The 21,606-nt window shown below is 30.9% G+C and overlaps 1 protein-coding gene across 1 annotated transcript; it reads left to right on the top strand.

Moving 5' to 3' along the window:
• Window positions 1–16,983: 16,983 nt before the first annotated feature.
• LOC107170134 (uncharacterized) lies at window positions 16,984–19,037 on the top strand. Its single transcript, XM_015520162.2, has 2 exons — window positions 16,984–17,188; window positions 17,430–19,037. Exons 1-2 carry the CDS (start codon window positions 17,093–17,095, stop codon window positions 17,697–17,699), a joined length of 366 nt encoding a protein of 121 aa, XP_015375648.1. The 5' UTR covers window positions 16,984–17,092; the 3' UTR covers window positions 17,700–19,037.
• The last annotated feature ends 2,569 nt before the right edge of the window (window positions 19,038–21,606 follow it).

A 21,606-nucleotide genomic window follows, 5' to 3' on the forward strand; every position in this document is an offset into this window, starting at 1 on the left:
AACGGTCTCCTATAACCCATAAAATAATTTACCGACAATAAATCTATGTATAATGTATATATTATAGATGTAATGTAATGTAAGTACTTAGTAAAGTACTAAAAGAAAAATATAAATACATGTCAATTTTTGAACTTAGTAAGTATCAATTTATTGTGAAAAAGGTAAAAATATATTTAAACTTTAATATTGTCAATAAACTGAATAGATTATATCCATAATATAACTAAGTAATAATCACCTGTATATATATAGAAGATATTATATTCTTAATGAATATCATAAATAAAATTAAGAATGTACACAGAAGAGTAATATTCAAGCATATAATATAGTGATTATAATATATATAAAAAAAAAAAATAGTTAATTTGTTGTATTATAATAAGTAATAAATTAAAGCTTAAAAAGTGAGAGGCTGAGTAAATCAACCCCCTATAGAACGTCAGGGGGCGGACGTCGCCCTAGATTTTACGTTTACCTGCAATGTAATAAATAGTAATAATAATATGCACATGCGTGTATACCCGCGATATTGTTTAACACAATAATATTATATTATATTGTCTAAGGTACCTATTATAGGCTATACAGTCATTGGGTATAATTTTTTTCCGCGCTGTCCATAGACCCGTGCGACGCTGAATGCGTCCTACACCTGCAAGCATGCAGCAGCACCTATGTAGCACCTCTTATTATAATAATTTATCACGTGCTGGCTGCAGTGTATTATACGCATCATAATATACACAAATTATATATTTATCGTAGGTATAAAGATACGAGCTGCAGTACTCATTCCGGTAGATAATTTTCGGTATTATATTATTGTTTAACGCGTGAGATCTTATGTACATATATATAATGTAGTTTACTCATCACATCTCTCTTCGGCTAACTGCATCAACGGTGTATATACATTATAATTTCACCATGGATACGCGTGAAGAGATTATCAAGTATTATTGTGTACCCTGTATAAGCTGCGTGTATAATAATGCGTTAGATATTATTATATTATTACCACTGCGTATATATACCTGCAACACCAGCAGCAGTGTCTATATTATAATATAATATAGGTATACGGTTATCTTCGTACGTTATATACGGTTACCTTCTCTGACCCGAGTCTAATCGTCGCACGCACATCGCCCTCCGCACAAAACCCTTTTTCAGGATTTTTTTTTTTGTACATAACCGTCTCGTATTCGTGTAAATGATGGTATAATGTAACGTTCGTGTAGTGATGTAATAGCTTATAGGTACCTACAACCTACCTATATATATATATAGGTATACTGTATAGAGCTGCAGCAACACCAAATAAAATAATATGTATATATAATAAGAAAACTTGGGTATTATATGCACATCGTTATATTATATTACATAATATATAATATGAGCTACCTGCCAGTACGGCGGTGGTTGAAGCGGGGAAGCAAAATATTTGATAACAAAAAAAAAAACGACTTTATACGATTGCTATTTTTTATGTGTATATACGAGACGACTCCGCACTCAACGCCCTTCTGCGTGCCACCTCCGCATCACCCTTAATAATCCTACCGTCTCGACCGCCCAAATCCGCACCTTCGTTATATTATTTATTTAACAACAACAATAAATCGTATGTGTGTGTGTGTTTTCTTTGTTTTTCCTTCTTCTTATTATTATTGTGTCTGGGCGATAGCGGCTCGAGAAGCAAATATTTTCTATAGACACTCCTCCGCGGGCCAAAGAGAAAAAAAACGTACCACAGCAGTCGATACCACCTCCACTGTTGTGATGTACTTGCCAAATACAGACATAACTTTATACCTAACGGATGATTCTTTCAAGTTTTTAACGGTTAACTATCAACTATCATCATTATCTCAAGAAGCATTAACGTTTTACAATATATAATATAATATAAATATAATATATTTTTAAACGATTTGAAGTTATTAGAAAACAAACATACTTTTGAAAAAAAAATATATAGTTCTCTCCAAATGTTATCGGTATCAATTATTTGTTCTTTACTTTTTAGAATGTATAAATATTTATTATTTATAATATTCGATAGGTAGCAGAAACATTTACTGGGAATTTCAAACTTCGCGGTTTTCGATCGCAGTTGATTACTTATAATATTATAAGATATTTTAATATTGTAATATTTACTGAAGCTTTAAAAACTGTACGTATATTTAAAAATGTAAAAAGCTTAGAAATAATTCACAAAAACTACCGTACGTATTTTCAATACAACAATAAATGATAACAGTACAAAAAAATACTCAGTATAACATGTTTAATATGACTATAACAGCTACACGAATGCATGATTTGTATAGTAACCGTAGTAGGTAGGTATGCATATAGTAGTGAGTAAACTAAGATGATCTACGAGTATAACAATAAATAGAATTTATTTTTATACTTGAATTATGTATCTTGATTAATAATTAAATGTCAAACTCTTTATGTAATATCCAAAACAAATGCACATTGCAAGATCGATTTTCCTATTAAAGCCTTATAAGCTTTAAATAATTAATTTTTTTCCATAATAACTAATAATATAAAAATACCATTATACGAAAATTAGCAACCACCAGAAATAAATCCTAGATCCACCCCTAATAAATACCTATACATGCACGTAATAATAAGCATGTGCTCACATATTTCTGCAACACCGCGATCGTTGGTGGCCGTAATATATTATTTGTACGAAAAATAAAATGATGCCATTTCTCTCCCATTCGCGATTTTTATCTCTCGATAATATTTCATTACGTATATATATATATTCGCCGTTCCTATACATTATTATAATATTACATTATTTCCTACACAAGGGTATCCTATTATAATATTGTTAATAGCCGTACTGATATAATACAATATACTGCAGTAGCATACGCCAGTGCGATTATCTTTATACTCGCGTGCGACTCGTTTTTTACCGTGTTTCGTACGTGTTGTCGTTGTTGTTGTTTTTTATTTTCTCATCGCTTAAAGATTGAATAATATTATTGCGATTTATCTCGGAATTTATCGCTAGGATCATTATTATTCCAGCTGACTTCCGGAATTACCGAGCGGGCACGCGTGCACCGTGCAAAAATAATATACGGGCCGTCGATCGACTACTGCAGCTCGACACGACAATCGCGACTTTTTATCACGTACCTTGCACAGTCGTCTCAACCGATTTACCAACAGAATATTATCATTTTGTGCATAATAATATACAAATATACCTGTAGGTACCGACTAGACTAGCGACTATCTATATGTACTCACGATTTACGACGATGTTGTTAAATGTAGGTACATACCTAAACAACTCGTCGCCAGCAACAACGGGAGGTTACCAATATTTGCGTTTTCAATTTTATAAATTATATTCAATTTTCATATAAGGTATATCGATATTGCGATCGAGACATTTTATGGTCGATAGATCAATCGCATTCGCCACTCAGTCATATTCGTGGTTGTATACCTGCAGTCGTGCTGAATAATATAGCCGTTGATTATTAAAATACAAAATGAATAAAAAATAAAATCTATTATATATTGAGTAAAAAAAAATTATATTGTTACATTAATTAAGCCAAATAATAAATAAAAATATGTAATATAGGTACTATGGAGTATGGACGATGAACGCATAATGAGTAAAAAATATGGAATTATCGAAATGCAAGTATCTATATAGAATCATCATTGTGTTAATCTATGATATATAGGTACAGTATATTATATTCCTATGCTGTGAAAGTGCAACGAACCAATTGACTATAATTAATTAATCTAAATCAAAATACTATTTGATTTCTTCTAGGTATAGCTAAAAATTATTCTTACTTGTAAACATATTCGTGATACTTATACGTTTCAAAAATATCTGAATACTTCAGTTAGATTATATTGGCTGTTGAAATTTTAAATGCAAATATGTTAATCATTTAAAAAAACAAAACAACGGTTCCGGTTTGGAAAATATTTAAATAACGGTTCGCGTGAGGTAGTTTCTGGTATTTACTATACGTTTTTTTTTTTTTTTTTTTAGGGGGGGGGGGCATAAATTAATTGCACAATTTTTTATGGTTATAAATTATAATATAATCTGAAACTGTATTATAAATTATTCTTAAATACTTAAAATATGAATCATATACTACATTGATAAGTGATAATATCAAACACGATTATAATCAGTGAAAATTAAAAATATTTATTATTTAAGCTGGACAATGAATTTGGATTATGACATCAAAAAACTTCGGGGGTGGGGGCAATTCCCCTGTTTCTCCTCCCTCCGCAGGTACGTCACAGAATTGAGTCCGTATAGAGCTAAGATATAACTATCTAAATAGCCGATGACGACACAAGTAAACAAATTTGCAGATTTGAGTTTTTAAGTCTGTATCTTTTAAATTTTTACCGGTGTCACCGGCAACTATTTAAATTATATTATATTTATATTACACATAATAATTTTTTTAATTAATTAACTTTTTGTATTTTATAATATTTTGTAGCTTTATATCTAAGGTTTTAAAAAAAATACTGTAAACGATCACACACAATTTTTGAGAGACTACTCAGTCAACCTCCATGTAGTGCCTGGATAATGCTAATAGACTGAAAAGACTCAACTCAGATAACCTAAAAACATTTGCGGGACTCAATTATGACAGCCCAAAAATATTTTCGGGGCACTATTCAATATTACCGATTGTGAAAGTACCTATTGGTTAATATTATCCATATAATATGTATCGGATATTTATTATATTGTAATAAGTTGATAGGTAGGGCAATCCGTGTCATTGTTTGTTTTTCACGTGCCAATAATGGGCATTGAGTGCTATTATATTCTCTAAGTAAGTATGCCTACGTAGTCTAGAACTACAGGTTGTCACGGGGCGTATAATTTGGTGACATATACCGTGGGTGTACTTTCAATAATACACCAACATATAAGTTTTCACCAACGTCTTGAAAAAAAAATTAATACACATCTTGAATAACAAAATATATATAAATGTACGAAAAAAGATCGTTTTGTGTATTGTAATACCATTAGTAAAAACATGACATTTTACGCACTTTAAAATTTTTATTCCTAACTCCTAAGTTCGACATTGCGCACCGAGTCACTTTTTTCATTTAACAAAAATCTGCAGTATAGTTTTTATTGAATAGTTCGTATTCGTAATGTTATAGGCGGCGTATCGCGATGTGCTACTTAATTATTTTTAAAAGACATCGAGTAAAAAAAGTCTCATGTCTTAATTAAAAAGTGTAGGTACAATATTTTAATTGAATGCCCGGGTGATCATCATATACGACGTATCGAATTACACTAAAAACTGCGTCGTAAATACGTCAACCTATATTATACACAATATTATTATAACACGTGAACGGACCTGCTTTCTCTATATTATATTGTATTATACAATATATGCATACTAGCTGGCATGCGTGTTTGGCGCGTACGTGTGCGTAAAAAATTACGTCACGCGAATCCCATTCAACACTATTTATCACAATAGTTTATATATACATATTAATATATTATGTATATATATTTACATCCTTATAACGTGCGTTGTATATAATGTACATGCATCACTGTAACCGGGGACGACAAGGACACCACCGCAATTTAAACATGTATACCTATGTCTTAAGTTTCATTCAAGTCTCTGGGGCGAAGTAGTCACGTGGCTATAGTCCGATCGTAAACACAACGTAGCGCCGATATCCGAGATGATATTTTTGAAAATATTATCAACCATCCCAATACCACTCTTCCTTAATGATAACTTATAGTGATTCGGTTTTTGATACCTACGCATGAATAACGAATACGAATTATGAAAGCAATCGATTTATAAGTCATACTCGTATATGCAACAGCTAATATACCTCAACAATTTTAGTCAAAATAATATTTCTAAATGTTATAATATACCTATATAATGTCTATTACTAGAGAAAAAAATTGTTAACGTGATGATAACTGATAAGACAAGATTCGTCTCTCTGTTCGACTCACAACGTCCGTCTCATAAATTCACCTAATATAACATATTATTATATTGTACGAAATGATTCTGGAACGGGACTTAATGCACTCAAAATATTCGGAATAATATGCATTAAAAATGAAACCGATAGAATGCTCAAGCATGTAGCTTATAAGATATTTTAGGTGAAAATGGTGTATTTTATTTAAGAAAACATGTATCAAAAATAATATTTTTATAAACATGTTTAAATAAGTCGAATGTGCGTGTTTTTGAAGACACGTAAGGATATTTTAAGATGAATTAACATGTGCAAAAACGTGTAAAGTCAAATTGTATTTAATTTCACAAGCAACTGCACATATTACTAAACAATATTCTACGAACACTGTAAAAAAAAAAAAAATAATAATAATAATAAAACATATAAATGCAAGAATGGTTTTTAAAATAATGTAATTGTGTTTAATAATCATTTATATACTATTATTAATACAATACGAGCAATATGAACCGCTGAAAAAGGTCTCCGACCTCAATATGGTGGAAATGATGTTTATCGATTTTTGCAAAGTATTCGTTTTACAGGTGCGGTCAACAATATTATTATCATCATCGTCAAAAGGTTTCCCCCTTACCACTGAATAATATACGCACTGTCGTACCCCTCGTCATCGGAGTCGTCGTCCCGTCGTTTGTATCGAGTGCGAAACACTTGCTACTATTACTGCTGCACCCGTATAGGGTAAGTACCTGCTGCCTATATACTCATTATAATAGGTATTGACGGATTGCCACCACTCGGCGGCACATTCCATAAATTGCTATGTATATAATATAATACATATAGGTTTATATCGTACATACACCGAGGTATACACACATAATAAAGTGCGTTCTCTTCGTGTACATATATATATTATAATATTATTTTTATTGTATCGTGCGAGCGTGTTTTCTTCGAGTCGCCGCATCGGTGGTCGGACCGCAATAACAACGGGTGCGCGACAAACAGCACCGGTAAAAATATTATATCGTGTATATACGTATATATATATATATATATAGTATTATTATGCCACCTCGTCGGTATATAGGACTGCAGCGCATTATTGTGGCCCGTTTACCCGAGAAAAGGAAAAGGAAAATCTAAAAGTATAAAAGAGTTGGTACGCGCGCGCTCGCGGTACAAAACGCCACAATGATAATAATTATTATTAATAATACCATTATATTATTCGACGGTGGAGGTAAAATCGCTTTTACTTCTCGGGTTTTCACTCGGGTCGTCGTGCCATATGGCAGGTGCGTCGCAGGACCCATATACTTATAAATATATATATATATATATTATGTGCGTTATGTATCGTAAGATACGCGTCGCTCGTAATACATAATAATATTGTATACAGCACATATATAACGCGTATTGTATATAATATTATATACGTATACTGTCTGCAGGTAGGTATATGATGTACACATGTATATATAATATAGGTAGGTACCTACCTTTATATTGTATATATAATATGCACGTGTGGGGTTACGACGGGTTGTTTACAATAATCATGGGGTTGGAAAACGAAAGGCGAGATTGTGCGGGAGAACGGCTTAACCCCCCCTCCCCCGGTCACCGCGCCATCGACGTCTAGAACTCGAATAACCCCTCCCCCCTCGTCCAAGAAGCACGTCGACTAGTATACACACACATACACGTACGACTACTATTATACATACATATATATAATATATATATGCCATTGGTGCAGTATACCTACTACCGATTCGAGTGGTTAAAAGTGTATAAGACGCGACAGGTGATGTTTGGCCAGTATTATTTTTTTTTCTTCTATTTTATATTCGGAGGTGCGTGGGAACTGGTGAACGATCGTCATTCCCACGGTGTATTGACGACGTCGTTTCACCGTCATCGTCCAGATGTGGTCCATAACATCACCTGCTCGTACACCGTTTTTCCTATATACGTTCGCGCCCCCGCGCCCCATACCGATATAGCGTCATCCGCGAAACCGTCGCTGCACATACAAACGGTGCCTCCTAAATGTACATATGCATAGTGTGTGCGACCGTTAAGGTGTGTACGGATTTTTATTATTGTTATTATTATTATTATTTACAATTTTTTTCCCGATTTTATCCTCCACGCCGCCCCCGCCGATAAATGCTCCCTGCGAACGGTTATTACTTTTAACGCTGAGAACGATGAGATCCCACATGACCCAAAACCGCGCCGTCGTCCTTGTAGCAGACCACGCACACAAAAGGACGTTTAAAAAAAAAATTAAAAGTGTACAATGTATGTATAATACGTACGTGTAAGTACGTTACCCACATCGCACCCACCTACTGCATGTAATAAAGGTATAAAAATGTATGATGTCTATATAATACCTATATAGTATGCGTCTAACTATACAGTTACGCGAGGCCACCTTCGATTCTCGTAAAAAAAAAAAGAGAAACCGTTTGTTATTGAACCTATTCCCTATATATATATATGTAGGTAATATACGAGAAGAACACTCAAGAACAAAGTTTTTGTGGAGTTGTGATGGGGTGCGACGTATCGCGAGCCTATATATGTATATATATATATTTTTTTTTTATTATTAAACGAGTACAAAATATTATTATATTATATTCACTTTCGTGAAACGGTCATCTTGACAGAGAGCGTCAATTTATCATCATTTTGAAATTATAGTATGAAACATTTTATAAATATATTATTATAACTGTCATCCGAACCTCGAATATGTTTGTATTGTGTTGATTAGAATACAATACTCATATTGTTGATGCGGTTTATAAATGTAACTGAAAAGATTTTCAAATGGCACAAAAAATGATATAAATGATACTTCATCCCGTCTTTCGTCAGTTTAATTAATTCTCGTTACTCGTGAGTAGTGGATATCAGCTGTAACAACTACGCGTCCAACAACGTCGTCCATCACTCGTCAGCATACACAAGACAAAGTTTAACAATTATATATATATATGATATATACGCCGCTTATCAATTGTTAGACGGAAATAATTTGTAAGTTAACTCGTTGTTAACTGTAAAAGAAAACTATAAATAAAAAGTATTTAAATGTGTACACTGTGTACATAGATAATATAATCCAAACATAAAAAAAATGCGTTTTTAGTATTTTAGGTAACAAAACAAGGTATAAGAACAATGAATATTTTAATAAATAACTTGAAAACGGGCAAGTCCAATTTACAGCTATATTCACTAACTATAGATAAGTTCATTATTCTTAATGTATTATTACATGCGCAATATTAAGTCCTATTAGAAATAAGTAACAACTAAAACTCGAGGTGGATTCATTGAAACTCAGTGTGCAACCCGCAACAATATAAATTCGAAACTATTCGAAAGGAACACTAAAAACAGGATACATTGCGATTCACTGGTGTACCTAGTATTGTATAATTTTATACCGGATAGGATAACGCGATTATGCGTGAAAAAGTGCAACGTCACATATATCCGGTCGCCATTTGAACAGTGCACAGTGCACGATTTATTTTTCAAAACTTTATAATAATGGTATCCAAGAGCAAATACACAAAATTATATAATACATACATCGGACTTATGCAATAACAATTTGACATGATAAATCACTATATACCTATAGGGTGATTTTTTCCCCTAAAATCGCGCGTCCTAAGGTATGATAGTATACATATATAGACTTTGTATTTACGATGCGATTGTTTAAATGCAAATATATTTTTACAGAAACGTCATAAATAATGACTTTGTAGAACATTTTTTTTTTTTTTTTACAACGTTTAAAATCATTATAAATCAATATTTTTGAAAAATAACATGACACTAAATTTTTTCATACGCCCCAAAGATGAATGTTCTTTGGAGTACGCAGTTTAATCACGATATTTCGAAAATCTTTAACTCAAAAAACTAGATAACTCGATATTTTTTTTATTCCCTTGAGATTATTAGTTTAGGTCAAACTTGAGTATCGAGATTCAATATTCTCGAATAATATTTATCTCGAAGCGATATTATTTCTCTCTTCAACTTCGAGTTATCTCAACACGACTGTATTTGTATATGATATACATAATTTAATTTATAATGAGTAGTTTATATAATAATAGTTATACCTAAGTTGTAGATTATAAGTATATACAGTTTAAAACATTTAGAAGATTAAAATTAATGGACCATAATTTTGCGAAGTATTTCTATGCAGCAATCCTGCAGACACCACTCCACATTTTGTTGTCATCTAAGCTTTAAATATAATTAAAACTAACCAACTAAATATCCAACTAATCTGAAATTTCTTGGAGAATATTTTGCTTAGGAATATGAAAATCAAAAATGTTGCAATCTTTCAAAATAATAATAAAAATAAATTGTTGAAACACATCGATGAATGATATGATAAAGAGCATATAGATATAATATAGCATATAACCTATAATTTCATTTTGTAATTACTTCAAAATTTGCTTAAAAAAAAAAAAAATACCTATTTACAATATTTTTCGGAAAAATTTCTCTGCACTCTTCGTGGTATTATAACAATAAGATATGATGATATTTGCTGTGTTAAAAGAATCATCCTGTAGTATTGTAATAATATCCAATCATATTATGATTGTATCGTCCACGTATATGAGGACGTCTATCAAAATATGAACGCTAAAAACTCAATTGGCGCATTCAAAGAATATGTATTACCGAGTGGTGTTATTGTAAAAACGCCTATGGACAAAATTGTAGAGGAGATTCATATCTGATTTCGTAAGAAGCCAGATTTTTGGTTTTTTAAATTTCAAGTCCCAAAAATAACACTCGAAAAAGGTAAAAACGCGAGCATGATAAATTATGAAATATTATACGAAGTTTTTACTTCAGATATCAAAAATATCGGTTTTTTCAATGAACCAAATATGAATCTCCTCTACAATTTGGTTCACAGGTATTTTTTACAATAAAACCACCCAGCAACTCATATTCTTTGAACGCGTAAAGTATGTTTTATAAGAAAACCGTAGAAATTTGCGGCCTGACGCGACGGCGGCTATATAGTGAGTATATGATGGCTGATAACGCTATCTCTTGAGCGTTGTACGTCTACACGTTTTCGTGAGACGTCCTCTGATCGCACGTCTTTGACATCGAGTGAACTTTATGGGTTTTTCGAACGTTTAACGATCCTGCGATTACTGTTCGGACGAACGAGTCATAATAATGATATGCTTATAATATGCAGTACCTAATATATACCAATATGTATGCACCGCACTGCAATTATTATAATATTATTACTATCGCGCACACGGACTTGGTTACCAGCTAACTATAACATAGCATGACATTATGTACGGCAAATACGTAGTCACGCATAATAATATATTTAAATACGTACCTATATCACGGCGATAAGCGATGTATATAAATACGCACATTACAATAAATTATTAGGTATGCGCACAAAATTATATTATTACACCATGTACTCACACGAACCTGATATTATTATTATGTGTTGCACGATTGACGTACTGTGACATAATAATATCATCATCGTTATAATATTATCGTTGAATATACATACATATTATAAAGGTACTATGATATTATTATTATTATTATTATTATTATTATATCGACATCTACGTCTTGAACAATATACGTTCGAGGCTTTTATAAACGAGCCACGAGTTGGTATAGGTACCTATATAATAGTTTAAGAGGACGGTACACACGTATTTGCCGTCTCCGTCTTACAAGTGCATAACGTAGCAAATTTACACTCAGCAGATCACGTTTAGCTCCGCTATAGTTTAAAAATTAGAGTGAATCGACCTATTGTGAAAAACCTGATGGTAAGAACATTATTTGTGTTTGCGTGTGGGTTTTTAATGATAACTTGGTTTTTAAGTGAGTTATGAGCATTTTTTATATACGCACAACTTGCTACAAAATTGAACTATCGTAAAAAAACCACATACTAACACAGATAATGTTTTTAACATCGAGTTTCATAATAGGTCAATTCACTGTAATTTTTTAACTAACGGAGCTAAACGTGATCTGCTGAGCATAAATTTGCTATGTTATGTACTTGTAAGACGGAGACAGCAAATGGTTGTGTAGCGTCTTTTTTGATGATATTGTCATACTGCTGCAGTTCTAGTCGTGTGCAGCGAGCGATATCATATCAATATAATATTATTATTCAATATTTATGTTCACGCGCTGTGGCGCACGATCGCTGTTTTATAATATCAATATACATAGGTGATAATATTATACGACTATATATATCAGCTATATATATATATATTATATGTATATATAACGTGACTCGTGCCCGACGTACGCATTTATTATTCAAGGACGTCGATTCAACAAAATAATTATAATTGTATCGTTATTAATAGTTGATTAGTTTTATATAATTGCGTAACGCTGATACATATATAAATGTAGCAATTTATTGTATATCATATTGCAGTATATAATAATAATTGTAATGAATAGGGTTCGTAAAAAGTTCATGCATTTGCATATCAATCTATGTCGTATCCGATGGTACAATATAACAATATTAGAAAAATTAATTCATTTCAAGGTTGATTCGATATAATATGACATATTTTTTATGCATGTTACGTATTATATGTCGAAGTTTTAGCCATAAACCATGCGTGTTTAAATTAATCCAATCATAATATAAAAATTGAATTGTTTAAAGTTATTATCAATAGTTTTTATTAATTACCACTTTTTTTTTTAAATATTTATAAAAATAAAAATTTGTTTGACAGTTCTAAAAATAACTATAAAACAGGTTCAAACGGTAGGACAAAAAATGTCATATTTCAAAACATATAAGTACTATGTAATAGTAGCTACATGTGGCGCAATATTATTGTAAAAAAATCTAGTGAAAATAAATAATAATTGATTTACTTAAATTACTAATTTTCTTTTCTGCATAGTAAAAGTTGTTTTATATTGTGTAGCTATAATGTTTCAATAAAATAAATGTAATGTTACCAAACAATAGCAAATGTTTGATTCAATTAAATATTATATACTCATATTTATCTTATAATAAGTTGCCATAATACATAATATTATATTATTTGTTAAAAATATAATTTAAACGCGAATATGCCATCCCGTATCATTTAGGTTATAAAAACATTTGTATTAGTAGCCCAATTAATATTTTGTTTTAAAACACTTACCGAGTAAGTATACGATTATTTGGAGAGACCTAACTTTACTTACTACTGCAGAAATTGGGCTCTGTCGGTAACCTAATTATGCTAACATGCAGGTACATAACATATTATGCAGACATTAAAGTGTATAAATGGATAATTTGTACAACGATAACTTAAATAAATGGTTGGATTACCATGATAGGCCTTGGCCTCAACATTATGTATGATATGCTATATAGCTTTAATACTATAAGTGTGGCGTGCGAGCTTATATACTGATTGTACACTTCAGACATGCATGTTCGTTAATTTCTATTTTCCATTCGAATTGAACGATTGTTTTTTCTACTGTATAATATGACGTCTATATTCGTATACCAACTGCAGCTGCAAAGAGGTTTAAGTTTGTATACGATAAATGTTTATATTGTGGTCGAAGCGCTGAGATCGCACTAAAATCTGAAATATTACAAATAACTTACAATATTATAGTATTGTATTATATAATAATATAAATGATGTCGTTTTTTCTAATTAAATTACTCTAAGTGATACAGAGCACCATGGACTACCTAATATAATAACGAGGTAATAAGCTTATAACAATCTATAACGTGGTTTTTATTTTTTTTTAGTCGTTTTCTAGTCTAGTTTTTTTTAGTACGCATGGCTGTATGAATTTATAAATAAAAACATATTGTAATTAATTTACGCTTAACAACTTAATGATGTTAAAAATTCTTTATTATATCAATAAGTTCGATGACCTTGTATGTCAGAAACACTTTAATTTAATAAAAAAATAAATAATAAAAAAAATAAATAAAAACCCACCTCATCCACGTTCGATTCACTACAATAATTATATGATGTATATGCGCTACAATTGGATATAATAATATTAATGTACCTATACAATTTCGGTTGGCTCAGGTCGGTCAAGGAAGACACGGAATGCAAAGACTATGGTCCGACTGAAATGAAGTTATACAAACGTATACATTTGTAATCAAATTGTGAGGGGTAAGTTTTGGTAGCCAATATACAATAATGATTTCCCATGTAAAGGTTGAATTCGTGAATATATCCCCTAATAGGCATAGATGCAGGGGTAAATGTAGTTAAAAATCCGGGAGGAGGCAGCTATAAAAATATCAATCAATACGTAAATTCGTGAATAATATTACGAAATAACATTATTTATTTTATTAACGCTGCAAGGTTAAGTTAGGAAATATTTTGGGAGAGATCTAATCTCTCTCGAGTGGTTTATTATTTTCAAGAAGAAAACAATTTTTTAGCTGTTTATTATAATAAATTAATAAAGCTTGATTTGAATGTGGCTATGGCACTCAAAATATTTTATGCTCTATCGTATTTTTTCGAATGTTTAATAAAATATCAAATGTGATAAAAAAAATTGCACATTCCTGAAATATTATTATTGTTATATATAGTAGCTATATAGTACAAGATTCATCAGAACTGAGTGAGTGATTTTGCAGGCAACAATTTTCGTCGATTGAACAAAATAAATGTACAAATATTAAATTTATAATATTATATGCACTTAAATAAAATACCTAACGTACAATTTCGAGAATATAAAAACAAGATTTTAATAAAGACTTCCAATTCAATAGAAAAAAAGATAAATTCAAAGTCTACCCACTCAACTATATTGTTTTATATCATATATAATATATATATATATATTTTTTAAATAAAAACTATATATATATGTATATATATATATATTTTTTAAATAAAAACTATAAAATAATAAATTAATATACAATGAAACTTCTATATACCGAAATTTTCTGTTCAATTGATTATTTTTGAGAACCATGACCTTCATTGTTATAAATGTGTGATTGTATTTAACGAATTCCTCTATATCACGAATTTTTATTGTTCCCCATCTTGCGACTTCGTTGTATGGAAGTTTTTCTAAATAAACATCACTGAAACTTATCTTATACCAATTTAAAACCAAAATCATACTTTTTTCTTTATTAAACATATGGCTTTTATGATGATATATTGATGTACAATAAAATATATTGTGATCATAATACGTCTGGTGTACCTACATACTTTCAATATTTTATACTTGGGCATTTTTGGTCTATAAATATTTTAGTGCATATAAATTCCGAGCCCATATGATGACTCATGTTGTTCACTGTCCCGCCAAAATCACAATAAAACGACTAATACTACGACGACGACGACAACAACAACAACAATACAGCTGAGTGTGCGTATAGTATAACGATGAAAATATTTATATGATTTTATACTTGCGCACGGATAATAATGATAATATTATGTTATGCGTGCGTCCATAAGTAGAAAAAAAAATAAGTAATAACCCTATAAACGCATACGTTCAATATTAATGCTTACATGTAATAAAATATTACCTATAAAAATATAATATGATTATAATGTTCGCCGATAAAACGCATCTTTGGACACGACGACGCGTCACAGAGCCAGACATACGGACAAAGGTATCGAAAAACAATAATAATAATATATTACGCAAGAATAATGAAAATACCGATATCAATATTATTATTTATTGCATTAACAACGTACATGACGTGCAAAATATAGGCTGTCAAAAAGAATTGAGATCAGGTTGTGCGTATCGTCTCTGTTCCATACGAGTATATTATTATACGTGTAGATAGTGATCGACTTTATTGTTATAAGGTTTTTTTTTTTTTTTAGTTTGAAGATTGGTGAGGGGATGTTAGGACGAAGGATGAGTACCCAAATTTATTGAACCGATGAACTTAAAGAGTATTCTTTTATAAATATTTTTTTAATGAACGATACGCAATTTAAGCCAACTGCAGAGTGATAATCAACTATTTTTTAAGACAATTTCAGAAATACATTTTTCGTTAATGTTAATAGGTATTTTACGAAAAATAAATGTATTTAGCACTAAAATTGTAATAGCATTTCAAAAATCGTTATAATTTCAAAAAAGTTAATTCACAGCGTTAAAAATGCATCATACACGAGTATTTCGGTTATTACGAAAAATATTTTATTGTTTTTGCATGTATTATCTGTTATTATCGTTATAGGGATATATATGCAATGATACTGCATTACTGCTATAATTGTTTGTGATAGCTAATAACACTTTTGATATGTGTGTGTGTGAAAGAGTCAGATCTGTTACAGCACCCTTATTACTATATATTATTTTTCATGAGAGTCAAAGCGCTGTACAGTGTGTGTGTACTGTATTATACACACATTGTTATACCATAAAATATATTATTATATATTGTAAGTTATGATGAAAGAGAGACACAATAACGTATAATATTATAATGTATAAGATTTTTGGATATATTTTTTCGGGGCGGTTCTTAAACTTGTATATACTTATATATATTAGTCGTTATATAGCGTAATGTGCGCGTGTATGCCATACGGGGAACGACAATGGACCGTGTACACACTGCACACTCTCACACACACACACACACACACACACACATGGTACGTTGTATTCTTCACATCATACGAGGACGAGGAGGCGGCGGTGGCGGGTTTTTATTATAGGTATATATAAGGTTGCTGCGGACGAGATCAGGACCGCATTCCGATCCGGGACCCGACGACTACGGCTACCTTGTGAGTTTTGGCCGCGCTCACCGAGAAACGACGCACCTGGAAGAACGTTCCGACGTTACAGACATAACATAATATACAAGTATACGAGCCATCAGAGACCATCCGTTCAATTCGTCGACGGTGCAGTCATGTGCCGTGCATCGTACCGTCAGCATCCGAAAATGGGCCCGATGCCGAAGAACCACAGCAACTCCTACGCCAACCGTCTCAACGATTTGAAACAAGTACGTATCTCGCTAAATATTATGGTATTACGTTGAACTGCGTGTTATTATATAGTATAGTGATAATATATTATAATAAACATTAACTTTGGGAACTTCGATAAATATGACGTCCGAGTCACTGTAATACTTATCGAGTCGTCTGCGGCCATAAACGCGCGGCGTCCGATTGTAGTATGTTATACCGCTTTAAATTTTTTCGATTTTAATCGATTTTTTTTCTTCTCTCATATTAATATAGGCGTTGAAACCGTACCGGGACAACAACGCCAACTGTCTGCGGCTCATCACCAGGTCGGCCAGGGTGAACTTGAACAAGCACTGGAAGAGTCTGGAGAATCTGTTCACGGCCGGGCACGACCGCCGAGCGGGAGACGTCAAGGAACGCGCCCAAAACGCGGCCAACGAGATGCTGGAGAACGGGGAAAACGAAAGACCCGCGGCGACCCGATCCAACCCGACGGCGGACGCGGTCGACAAGTTCCGACACTTGCGCATGGACGACCGTTGACGACCCACTACGATGACCGTACACTTGGTATATGAGATATGACGATTGCTAGGTGCGGGTCTGATGTTAGAGGGGGGAGGGGGAGAGGAGAAATCGTAAATCGTTTAACGCACACATATAATATTATATTATATAGGTATAATGGTAAACACAACATTGTAACCGTCATAATAATAATATTACTATGTACACCGCGTGTAGCGTGTACCTCATGTCTTTCGTTGTTTTTTTTTAATATTGTTTATATTTTATATTTTATTTTATTTTACTTAACACAAGCACCCACACGTTTTATATTTATATACATGCACCATTTTTCGCACCGATTTCGCACTTGTTTTGATTTGCACAATCGCACCAACACGCACCACATAATATGCACACTCACACACGCACTTTTAACACATTAACAGCACTATAAATCATTAAACATAATACTTTATGATCACTATTTTATTATAATATTATATCACGTTACCGCACTCGTTATAAATATGCACCACACATTGCACATTACTAGATTTTAAGATTTTATTATTTATAAAAAAGTTTAATCGTTCGATAAAGGACACTGCACCACATCGCAGGATAGTCCGGATCGATATTAATGTATATACTGCTGCACTTTAGACTATTATGCACATAGTATTATATTTTGTTAGTTTTAAGTCAATGTCAGTCAATATATTTATATTGGTGACTTCAGCTAATACGTCTTCCCAAAAACTTTATTTTTATACCTATAATTCACATGTCTCACGACGTTGATTAGAGGAAATTAGAATTTAGAATATTAGTATATGTTAATTTTTAAGTATCAAATCTGTGATCGTATGGAATTAAGTTTTTATTTTTATATTTCACTCGCTATTATGATAGTTATTACTATCATATTATTATTATTGATATCTCACATATTATTATATAAATGACATTATTATTTATACGTGAAAAAGACTAGATTATTAAGCTAGCTATATATAACATTATATAATATTTTTTTGTTATTTATATTGTTATAAGAATATTTGCTCAAAAAGGAACAGAGTCCATCCATATAATATTTAGTTTTTAAGCAAAATGTAGAGATAGATTAAAAGATGGCTTGATGGCCATTGTCGCGAAATTAATATAAGTTCAATAAATAAAAACTATTTAAATGTATTGTAAACAATTATGAAAAATAAGTTTTGTGAGAATATCTCTTATGTGCCTCATATTTAATGTTTATTATGCATTTATTACAAAAACTGTTTTAATTTTTAATTTTGTATTTTATATTTATCATGAAATCATTTTTTTTAATGTTTACGACAAAAATAAAGTATTCTAGAAAAATATTGTTTATTTGTTCTACTGTTAACAGTATAATATTATGACGTACCTTTAAAACCATCAGGTTCCATATTTGGTGTTACCTATAATATAAAATATGTACGAAAACCGCCCTATACAATGGGTTCAAGTGTCGAGGTACGGTACTTCGAGTACCTAAATGTTAGAATTGATAATTGAAGATTAAACTTTTAAAGTCATCTGCTGCAAGGGCATATAAAAAGAACTTGAATACAATTGATTACCTTTATCAATAGTCAAAATCAAACAAAATAAGAACGAGCAATTAAACTGTGTTTACTACCTCGAAAACATATATATAATAGAATTAGATTGCTTGGGGGTTCATCGATTTAGTAGATTTAAAATATATCGCTGTTAACTGTTAAGTACTAACCCTCATCTAGTATCGATGGGTTAAAAATGTGCAATATAATCTATGACATATTCGATTTGTATTAGAAAAGTTGAGACTGTTGATACTAAATGTCACAACGTATTCTTACTCCAGCGTTCACAATTATTACAGTATAAGAAAAATAATAAGTGGTATGATGTATTATCAATGCGTTTAGCATCACGAGATAAAAAGTCGTCGGGACTGTTGGTTGGTTGTTTTGTTGATTTTTATACAAAACCCATCGATTGAATTTGGTGCATTTATTATTTATACGAAAACATTTTTATACATTATATTATTTTCCTTGAATATATAAATAATACCATATCAATAAATTTCGAATAAAAAGTGACATTTTAATAGGTTAGGTGTAATTGGTACTTCTTATTTACTTGTGATTTTTAAAATATTATTGTATTTGTTTTAAAATATTAATTGTGGCTTGCTGTATCGAGAGAACACAAATAAGATGGTCACTGAAATAATTGATATATTAAATTTAAATTCGATGAGAAATCATTATAATGATTTTTAATAATGCAATTCTGAGCCAAAAATATCTGTACCTAAGTTTAATATATTCATCTATGAAAGATTATTTTATAATAGATAACTACAAGTTAATTAGTTGAAAAGTCAGTAGCTCTCGTTCAAAACATAATAAAAATAATCTAGTGAAGTTTTTTTGAAGTGAATACTTGATAGGCGATAGTGGACCGTTATTAACACGTTTAACGCTTAGCGTTAACGTAAATTAAATTATTATTATTATTTTATTTATAATTGATATATTATGCGTATAATATATACTTTATTATTATACATATATTAATGTAAAATAGTTGAACTCTAATTAAAGTTATTAATTAATTTAAATATTCACTTCTGTCACGTGCACTGACGCACACAAGCTTATTTTTTGATGTGAATTATAATATTTGGCTAATGTGCCTTCCCTTATCACGATGTTCTAAAAAGTTTCAAAATATTTTTTGATTTTTAAAAATTCGGAAATAGCCATTTTATGTTATTTAATCATAATATTTATAAAAAAAAAAAAAAACATTTTTTAAATCGATTGAATTTTAAGTGAATGAAAACTATTTATATATCTGATTACCTATATGTTTTCAAAAACACAGCATTATGCCATAATATTACAATAAAATATTCTAGGCTTCAGTTTTTCACAATAAAATAATTATTGACAATCTAATACCTATCTAAATAACACTAATAAAAAGAAACTAAGCTTGTTGAAATCGTATGTAATATTTCATATTTGTTTTAAAATATTGTTTAATCTATTCACCATAAATGAGCCAGTTTTATAATACAATAATTTTTGTAATAAAATTACATAGAGCTCTACCTAATTAAAAACTGTGCGATATGTTTCCTGCAGTGACACAGTAATATAAAATTGACTTGTTCATAGCAGCTTATATGGTGGATATATTTTGAAAATTTACCATAAACGACTTAAAGTAGGTACAGAAATAACTTAAAATAATCAAACGAGCAAGTTTAATAATATTTATTTTCAAACACACACTTTAGGTATTATAATATTAATAACCTATGGTTGTAATAATATCGAAAATTCGAAATTATGACGTGTTAACATTATACAGTTGAACCTCAATCATCTGAACTAATTAGGTCCGCATCTAGTTGGGATTAGTGAAAATTCGGATATTGGAAATTTTTTAAAAACATACATCTTACTATATATTACATATATATTATTATTATTATATTATAATTCAATCAGATGTATTTAGAAATATATATTATCACCAAGTACTTATACATAGAAACATATTTTATTTATGATATTTTTTTGACGAAATTTAGGTTATAGAGCGTTTGGAATGTTTGGATACACTAATAACATTGTTGTCGAGGTTCTACCCTAAAATGATATTGTCATTTGTTGTGTCTAATTCAGAATTTATATTGTATATACGTTAAATACGTGGCTAAAACACACACTACAAAAGATTTCATAACCGCGTCTTAAACCACAGAAAGCCACTCATGCATAATATTTCTTCCTTGAATATCCCTGGAAATCTTTCCAAACGGCTAAAGCTCAAGTAGTGTAGAAACGAACTGACAAACTAATTTAATCTTAATATTAATTTTTTTTTTTTGTAGTACCTACTTCCA

This window comes from Diuraphis noxia, unplaced genomic scaffold (assembly GCF_037042655.1).
Source record: "Diuraphis noxia isolate RWA-SAM2 unplaced genomic scaffold, SU_Dnox_SAM2 contig0003, whole genome shotgun sequence".
NCBI classification, from domain to species: Eukaryota; Metazoa; Arthropoda; class Insecta; order Hemiptera; family Aphididae; genus Diuraphis; species Diuraphis noxia.